Here is a 9,895-nt window from a genome sequence, read left to right as displayed (position 1 = left end):
CCCCCGGAGTTGTTAAGACTCCGTGGGTTCGGTAAATCGGCCCTCTATTGCCCTCTTAAGGAGAAAAAAAAAGCTGGGTTCAAAGGGATTAGCAGCGCTTAGAAATCTTCACGCTCTTTCTCCCAAACTCCCATTGCTTTCTCTCTCTCTCTCTCCAACTTGGGCGGAAACCACCCAAGCTCTTTATACGGCTAGCAAGCCAATCGCTAGCCACCACGTGTGCCTATATTAAGATCGGCCAATAATGTGGCGCAAATCTTAATACAAATGGCGGGAACTCCTTTGCACCGTGCATCACTATGATGCAAAAGAAATGCACCATGCAAGGAAGGCTATAAACATCGGGACATACTCTTTGGCATGCGGGTTCTCCTATTGCAAAAGAAAACTCCACCGTGTAAAGAAGCTGCAATTTGGTGGGAACATAATTTAGCGGTGCCGAAGCACACAAAAACAAAAAACCACAACTTTGGGTTGTGACACCTTCAAGTTAAAATTAAACATGTGCTTAAGTGTTTGGCCAAATATGGAATGCTTAGTGAATCAGGACCCTGTAAAGACTTGTACATTTAGACTGTATACTTGACTGGAAAGAAAGTATCACTGTATACATAAAAGTTGAAGATAAATCAGTGCCTGGATGAATTTTGATAACTAAGTCAGACTACCCATTGTGGTGGTAAACAGATTATAATTTGTTATAGCAACACAAAATGATGGTATGAAGGCCAACTGTTAAAGCTGACCAAAGAGAAGTTCTAATTCCTAGTTGAGGATACAATAGGTCGCAGGGCCTGTTTTAGCAATTTGTTTAATACCTTCAACATCTTCTAATATTAATGAGAGTCAGTGGTATATTACGCACCTAAAAGAATCAAGTTGTTAGACTGCAACATTGGAGTTTTTTCAGCATAATAACACTCAAAGTCTGTTGTTTGCTTCTCATTGTAAATAATGTTATCCCTCATTAAGGCAAATTCATCTTGTATCTCTCACCTTGCATCTCTCAACTTATATTAATTAATAGAAAAACATGGTTTGAAAAAAAACCCCAACTTAATTCGCTGTGCTTTTTAAAAAAAGATTAATAAGAAACAAACACCTGCTAGCTCTCCTTTCTGGCTTCTTAGCTGTAGATGAAGCTCTCTTGAGTTTGTTGGCCTGGAAATCTGTTGTAATCTGAAAAAACAGAGAAAGATCTCATAAATTAGGCCTGTGCAAAGTGGCAAGTATTCAATTCAGATTCAGATTCGGCAGGACAGTGATTCAGTTCAGTGATTTGAGTCACTGTCCCAATCTGATTCAGCCAAATTGGATTTGGAAATTCAGCACCGATTTGGAGATTCAGCCATAGACTATAATGGGGAATCACTAAAATACCTATAACTTGGTCATTTTTTTGCTGATTTTGATTAAAACAGCAGAGATGGTAGCTCCTTCTTAGGGCATGAAGCCTGCCAAGTTTCAAGGAGATAGGTGCAGGGTTTTCTGTGAAAGTGCCCCTCAAACTGTTGAAAGCAAAACTCATATCACTTGTGTGTGTTAAACATTTTAGGTTGTAGTCATGTTGGTCTAAGGACATAGGCAGACAAGGTTTTTTGGGTCAATCTGATATCTTTTATTAGACCAACTGAGTAGTTGGAGGAATATATCTTAGCAAGCTTTCAGGTATAAAGACCCTTCATGAGGCTAAGGAAGCATCTGCAGTTGGTGTGTGTGCTCTTCTTGGATGGAATAAATAGTAAACAAGCCAGAGGCTGGTCTGCAGGCAAGAAAGCTAGTCAGTAAAAATGTAAATTGAGGCATCAGGGGGTGAGAGACAGGCTGGGAGGGCGAGGTGTGGAGGGGGATATAGCAAGTAAAAGGGGAGATGTACCTGGGGAGTCAGATGTCAGGCAATGTGTCATAAATCCAATGTCTATATTGAGTCCATGAGTTTTTATATCCAGTAGATTTATGAAGTGACATTTATAGGCTTGTTTACAAAAGGTGTTTTGTAAATTCAAACAAGCACCAAACCTCGCTAAACTCATCACCAGAAGCAAACTTTTTACAGCCCAAAACACACCAAATGGATGCCATGCCATGACAAGAAATGCAAAACCTGCCAATGTATCTCCAGTACACCCACAATTACTACACCCCACAACAGAACCATCACCATTCCTGGATCTTACAGCTGCACCTCCAGAAACATTGTCTCTCATCTGCTGCACCAAATGCCCTGATGGAAAATACATAGGAGGCACCAAACAAGAACTGTGCACCAAAATGAATGCACACCAGACATCTACTAAAGAAAAGAACACTCAAATACCAATGGGGGCACATTTCTCACATGAAAATCACTCTCTCCAGTCTCTCAGTCCTGATCCTCAAAAGGAATTTACAAAACACTTTTTGTAGACAAGCCTATGAACTCACTTCATAAATCTACTGGATATAAAAAATCATGGACTCAATATAGACTATGAATTTGTGATACACTATAACCAGGCTGACTCCCTAGGTACCACTCCACTTGTAACTGCTACATCCCCCTTCTGTCCCCCGCCCCAGCCTGTCTCTCATCCCCTGACACTTCAACTTACATTTTAACTGACTGGCTTTCTTGCCTGCAGACCAGCCTCTGGCTTCTTTACTATTCATTCCATCCAAGAAGAGCGCACACACAAACTGCAGATGCTTCCTCAGCCTGATGGAGGGTTTTTAAACCCAAAAGCTTGCTAAGATATATTTCTCCAACTATTCAGTTAGTTTAATAAAAGATATCACAATGACCCAATGAACTTTGTCTGCCTTGTGCGTGTTAATACAGAGTGGGACAAATGCAGCAAGGATAATAGCCTGTAACAGGGGGCCTTCCCAGTGCCAGTTAGATCTTGGCCCGACCACCTGTTTCTGGGCCAACAACCTGCCCCTCTTTCATCTGCCATGCCTTGATGGAAAACTGATTCAGATATTACCCAGGCAGGAGACTACCCATTTAGGCCCCTGATGTCTAGGTGTGACATCCATTCCACAGATCCATACCTTCCCTACCCTGTGGCCCATGCCTCGCAGATTGCATCCTTTACCCCTTCCAGCTCTGGTCCCCTCTCTGGGACCTTTGGCTCCCCCTTAGGCCCTGGCCACACCCTCAGGCCAGTAGGTATACTGAGCCTCTTGCTCTGGGTATTCCTCGTGGTGGGCCCCTGGCCCTTTGACCTCCCCTTTTGGGTCCTGACCCCAGCGTGGACCGGTTGAAAGTACCTCAGTTCAGATCTGAGCTGTCAGCCTGTTTTCACCCTCACAACTCCACTGCAACCAGTAAGCCTCAGGCCTCTCAAAGATCTTACAGGTCTGGGCTTTCCCCAGCCAGGACTGTGCATGTATGTGGTGGCCAGAGGTTATCAGGTGCCCCCTACCTGCCCTTCACCTGGGAGGTTAGCAGTCCTGGCATTTCCTGGGGCAGAGGCACCACTGGCACTCCTACCAGGCCTCCCTACCCTAGCAGGGTCAAGTTTTAGGTCATGGCCAGGACCTGGGGCCTCCTCCTTCCCCATAGCCCAGCAGGAACATGTTCTTCCCCTGCTGGCTGGTGATAAACTAAACTGCTGCCTCCAGCTCTGAGACTGGAGAATTAAATGGTTCTGAAAGCAACTAAAAAAAGGAAATATATGCAGAGTGAGGAGGGTGGCATGCACTCCAACTGCATGTGGAGCTTGGGGAACCCCAGCAGCATGAGGGTCACCTTCAGGAACACCAGCTGCTCCAGGAAACCAGGATCCAAGGAGGTGCAGTAGGGTGTCACTACATCACCAGCAATGCTGAATATCCACTCACTTGGAACACTGGTCACTGGTTAGGTGTTCCTGGGCAACCGTAGCCAGATCCTGCCACACCTGGCTGTGGGTGGCCCAATAGACCACGGGGTCACAGTGCAGTGGCTCCACATCCTCAGCAAGATAGGTAGCCACCAAGGCATCTGTGCTACCTGCTGAATGGTTGGGTATGGTGCCTCTGGACCCCAACATTGAATCCATGCCCTTGGTCCACATTGGTAGCAGCTGTGGCGAAGGAGATTGGCTGGTTCTTGGAGTGCTGGCACGGGAAAGTGGATCCCCCTCTTCCACATCCCCCTGCCTCTGCTCTTCTGATCCCCTGACTCAGTTCACCAGCACCTCCATTCAGTGATCAAGGGTTTTGTTGCTGCAGATGCTCCCCTTCAACCTCAGATCACAGATGCCCGCCAGCATGTGGACCGTACTGGACCTCAGTGAATCTAGTCATTCCTTAATGCCCTCCTTCAGCCGCTTCACCACTGCCTGTACCTTTAGGGAAAGTGGCTTGCCCGAGCCAGGAACATTACTCCCCTAGGACTTCTCCATTTGATTCTCAAGCTCCGTTACTATGGGATCACCTGGCTAAGGAGGGGTGGCCTCAAGGAATGGCTTGAGGACCACCAAGATCTGGGATATGGTAGCCCATGCTGTTTTGTTAAGGGGGCCACTGATCCCAATCTCCCTGAACAAGGCCATCTCATGGATGGCCTTCTGTTGCTCCACCAGCCTCTCAAGCCTCAGGTATGTGGAGTTCCACCAAGTCTCCACATCCTGCATGATTTTGTGCTGTGGGATGCTCAGCTTTGTCTGTTTGTCCCACAGCATCTTGCCCCCCTTGATGCTCCAATAGAAGTAGCCTGCCACCTTCCTGAATTTTTAAATGAGCTGGCTGCTAGTGGTAGTAACGGCACCATCACTGAGAGCCCTGTCCCTCTCCAAGGCGTCCCTGAATGAGGTAGAACTTTTGTGCCACACAAAGGATGCCAACAAAGTTGGCATCATGCACCACCTTGACCATATTGGCTTCATTGTCGATGACTATGAACCCACGGGTGAGCTCGCCCTGCCCAACGAGCCACCCCTGCACCATGCAGTTCATGACCACCATGATCTCCCTTGCTATGTGGAACTCATCCATCACTTTCACTTGAAGGAGAGCCCACCAATGCCCTGACTGATTGCACCAGTGTCCCATGAGGGAGAGGTAGGTATGATCTCCACCCCAGCTGCTCCAGATATCTGAGGTGAAGTGCAAAGCTACCTATAGCCCTGCCTTGCACAGCTCCTCCCTCAAGTAGTTCCTGCATGCCTCATACAGGGAGGGCACCTGAAAGTGGTGCATGTGCATACTTAGTAGGATGGGGCCACGAGCGTCATGACCCACTGAACCCTGGCCACTCAACAAAGGAGAAGGGCTGGCCATCCAGAGCAAGCATCTCCCCAATGCTCTGGGGAATCCAGAGCAAGCATCTCCCCAATGCTCCCTCGCCTTGGGAATGTGCCCCCGTCCGTCTCTGCCTTCCCCCACTGATCCAGGGTGGCCTGCATCTGCTTCTTGGGGAGAAGGGATTTGGAGTGAGAGGGAGACTTATTTTTGGGCATGCTCCCACTGGTGCCAGGCTGAGGAAGAACAAGGGCAAGGAGGTGCTGCCTCCTGAGATGCAACAGCATCACTGTGGTGGGGAAATGTTTCTTGTCCTTGTCCTGGCTGATCTGCTTTCAGCAGTGCTGGCAGGTAGCATACCTGGGATCATCTGCCACCTCAAAATGATCCCAAACTACACTACCCACCCTGCTTCTGGATTGCAGGTCGGGATTGTTGTGCCTCTGCCTTCTCCCCCTCCTCACCAGACAGAGGTACAACTACAGGAGGAGCTGATCCACCTGCTCCCACAACCTCCTCTGAAGTGCCTTCCAGAAGAGACCTGCCTCTAGGGGAACTTTGAGGGGTTTGGAGCACAAACTCAGATTACCCCTCCTGCCCCATAATTTCCGTTGCTATAGCACTCAGCTCCGCTGCTTCCAGATCCAGCTCCTCTTCTGGAACTGGAAGGCTCACACTGTGAACTGAAATTGGGGTGGAGACTGTCATGCTGGTGCTGGTGATTATTGCGGGTGTTAGTGAAGGCAGTGCAGGTGCAGACACTGCTCCCACCTCCTTACTCCCACTAGCACTCCCCGCCCCCATTTCTGTTTCCTGCATATCTGCCTTCTGAATCTCTGAATCTTTCCAAATTGATTCAGAGGCTTCTGAATTGAACCTTTTAATAGGTCTCCTGATTCGATTCAGATTCAGAGATTCAGTCACTGAATTGGGTCGAATCTCCTCCAAATCGAATTGGTACAGCCCTATCATAAATGCTATAGAAAAAGATCCATGACAGTTCATAAATGTCAAATATTTCAAGAGATGCTAAATATTCAAACACTGTTTTAAATTTACATAATACTTTTGTAAATGGTGTCTACTGAAAGAAGATGTGCTATTAAAATATGAGATAAACCTAATCTAAGCGAAGTTAATGAGTCTAGCAACAATCTACCTTGTTCACTGATGTACAGATTCAGAAAAGCCTTTTCCCTTTTTGCCCTCTCAGTGGGATTGGGCAAAAGGAAAATTCATTCGATCAAAATTCTAAAATTATTCCAGGTAATAAATTATGGTGGGGAGATGGGACAGGAGGACATAAGTGTTTTAAGTATTTTCTGTGATTAATCAGTGGAATATGCTATTTTATTTTAAATATCACAAGTAGTGCATATGCAGTCATGCATGCTAATTTAACAGCTGCATGAGTATTAAGTGTAACCAAATAATTTTTTGTAGTATGATACTTAGCAAACCAAACCACATAGCACATTAGAAGGATTCTGGTTGTCACTCATAACCAAAAATGCAGATGTTTATGGCTTATGGGTTCTGAGTCAGGGCATTACTTTAGTAGCTTATTCATGATGCCAAAGCTTGGAAAAATACATTGTTTCTGGTGATTTTGTTACCTGTTAGGTGACTGTTATTATAGATTAAGGACTGAAGTGTATACACATACCCACCTAGGTAACATTACAAAACAGTTCAGTCAAATGGTATTCGACTATATTACTTTTGTGTATGTGTCTGCAGGACAAGAGCTTTATTTGGTGCTTTGTTTCAATCATACACTTTTTGGGGAGAAGCTCTGTGTCTTCAAGTTAGTATTCTTCTCCAGCTTTGATTGGCAGTTATAATTTCCCACCATCCTATATCTGTTCTGTTCCATTTTTACTCTGCTTTTGGTGCTGCCTGTTTCTGGAGATTTGAGTCCTGCAATTGCTATTGTGACAGGCACTGGAAGACAATGCTGAAAGTAGCCCTTTTTTCCCCAGAAACAGAGCAGATGTTTGCCATTTCTTTTCAGTCCCATTCATCTTTTCGGAAATCTTATATCAGGAACATAAGGACATTTGCTGACATGGCTCCTATCCTTGCATTCATGTTTTTTAATGCCAAATCAATGTCTAACAAGGTCACTATTAGCTATGATTTAATATGAGGAAGTAAGCACTGATGTGTGCAGTTGGGATATGACTGGAGGACTGAAAAGACCTTGTGCACACTAGCAGCTGCTCAGCTGAACATTAACAAAGAGCAGGCCCTGAAGGCAGTATAGTTTTCTTATTTGCATCTGACTTCCAGAGTCCCATTCTAAAAATGAATGTTTTCATTTATAATTAAGAGTACTAGGACCGGGTAAACATTTAAAATAACCATGGCATGCAGGACCTCTCACAGAAACTAAGGCTCCCCCCACACCTTATATGTATGCCACAATTAACATGTTAATCACAGCATAAATAGAAAGGGCACTATATGTGCACCTGATTTAAGGAGCCATAAAATGGGGAACAAGCCATAAATATGTTCCACATATAACATAAAACATTTTTATGGATCATTTGTGTAGTGCCTTAAATTTAACATGTGGCTGGTGACTAACAACCAGCTGACTGTTGGCCTGATCAGAGGCTGGCTGGGGGAAGCCCTAAAACCCAGCATCAGGTAGCACTGGCTAGGCTCCCCAGGGCTGGGAAGCCGAAGCTCCTAGGGGGGTTGAGGGTGCTTCCCAGAGACTTCCCCCCACCAAGTAGTTTAAAATTTATGATGAGCTGCTCTGGCAGTGTAGACCAATGTAAGGGAGCAGAGGTTTCCCACACCAGGGACTTTAAGCCTGGCACCAGGCAGCTCTGTCCAGCTGGATCCAGGACCACACCAGGCTGGTGTGGCCCGTGCTGGGTTAACAATCAGTTGATTGTCAGGCACTTGGTGTTCAACTTACTGCTGCAGGGGGAGCCGAAGATCATGATCCTGGGCTCCCCCTCCATTGGCAAGTATGGCACAATTGGGATCTGGTCCCTAATCCCAAAATTGTGTGTCCTGCCACATGTCATGGCAGGAGGCACAACTATTGGGGATCAGATTGCATCACACCTCTAAATGAACATCTCTCAGTGGCCTAAGTGTTCTTACCCAAGGACAAGTGACTTTTTGTACCCTGCAGAGCAAAGATTCTCAACTAGGGTACTATGGTGTACTAACACCTACACGTGATTTGCAGAAGATTTCAAATAGGAATCCATTATCTGAAGAACATTCTGATCAGCTGTGGTTCTTCTGAGTTCTTTGAAGGATTGGTCTATTATTTCATGACTTTTCTACAGTAGAAAAATTAGTTAAAGTCGTTTTTGAAATCAGGTGCCACTATGGTCAGAAAAGTTATGCAGGGATTCCTTGAGTCTAAGAAGCCTGAGGACCACTGATGTAGAATTATACTTGCTTAGACTTCTAGTTCAAAATAACTTAAATTTTCAGTTGGGCAAATATTCTTGAAGATTAAATTGGGATCTACCAACTGCCATGACAATTGTTCCAGGTGATGCTGGTCTTGATATATATAAGAGCATATACCTACGCCTCATTTTTAATTGGAAGTAAAGATTGGTATATTACTATGTATGTGAAAGGGATTTCTACTTCATCTGAACCAAAGAATGAATGTTCTTATATACACTCAGGACTCCTCTTTGTATCCTTTCAGGGTGACCTATCACATTTACAGAACAGCCTTTTTTGTAAAAAAATGTCTAGACATAAATAACAGCCATGCTGTTATTAATTTCAGAATTGAGCTATCGAATAAAGTAGGGAATTTTTGTCCAGCAGAGTGCTACTAAAATAATATCCTGGAGGCTTAGTATTTGATAATATCTCAATTATTTCAAGGCTCAGTATGCGATGCTATCTCAAATATCTCAGTTGAAAATGAACTGATCCTTTAGTTAAAGTAACTGAGTTTCCTGAAGTATGCTACTTCTCTCAATTTGTATAGTCACAGTTAGTCCTTAGAATGTAAAGTGGCAGATGAGGAGCCCATAGCAAGGTTTGGTTGTTAAAAGTTTGCACTAATGGTGCTCTTTGCTACACTGCCATAGTAAAAGATTCAAAAGCCAGCTTTATCTTCTCAATGCTTTCCACATAAAACAGAGCAGCGAAGCATGTATTTGATTCAGAATGAGCTGTTCCCACTTTACACTATGATGATCCACTTGCCAGTTGAGTTCATTCTCCTGCCTCCCACTTGCAAGACAAATTTAATTGGTTGTTACAGTGATATATACAGTGTTAGGCTGCTGAAAGAAGAAATCATCTCACCTAAATACCTTATAGAGACTTTCCTCCCATAGCCCTCCAAGAATGTCATTCCCTCATCCCAATCTTCTGTTATTCTTCAGCAAGCCATTTCCTCCCTACAAGATTCCCATAAGTCCTGACTTCTGTCAAACTTAGGACTATTCTACAGCTCACAGAGATCACAGCTCTTTTCATTTACTTTCTAATTTAACTTTTAAGACCCTACTATGTGACCCAGCAGGTTTTGCTAGCTGTTTCTAAGGCTGCTCCCCCACTGAATTCAAAGCCTTCTGCCTGAAACAGTAGTGGCCTGCAGTAAAGACCTTCCTTCCACTTCACAAGCCACCTGTTATCTTCTTCACCAACCTGCCAACTCTTCTACTGTTTCCCAGTCCTGCTGCTC

The 9,895-nt window shown here is 44.8% G+C and overlaps 1 protein-coding gene across 1 annotated transcript in view; it reads right to left on the bottom strand.

Moving 5' to 3' along the window:
* Positions 1-9,895, bottom strand: part of IQCM (IQ motif containing M) — a 182,567-nt gene that overhangs the window by 123,149 nt on the left and 49,523 nt on the right. The window contains exon 6 of the mRNA XM_025198514.1: positions 1,103-1,179. Coding sequence (XP_025054299.1) covers positions 1,103-1,179 — 77 coding nt within the window. The remainder of the gene's footprint in view (positions 1-1,102; positions 1,180-9,895) is intronic.

This window comes from Alligator sinensis, unplaced genomic scaffold (genome assembly GCF_000455745.1).
Source record: "Alligator sinensis unplaced genomic scaffold, ASM45574v1 scaffold169_1, whole genome shotgun sequence".
Lineage (NCBI taxonomy): Eukaryota > Metazoa > Chordata > Crocodylia > Alligatoridae > Alligator > Alligator sinensis.
Note: the sequence above shows the minus strand (reverse complement) of the source record. Positions and strands in the feature narration are given on the sequence as shown.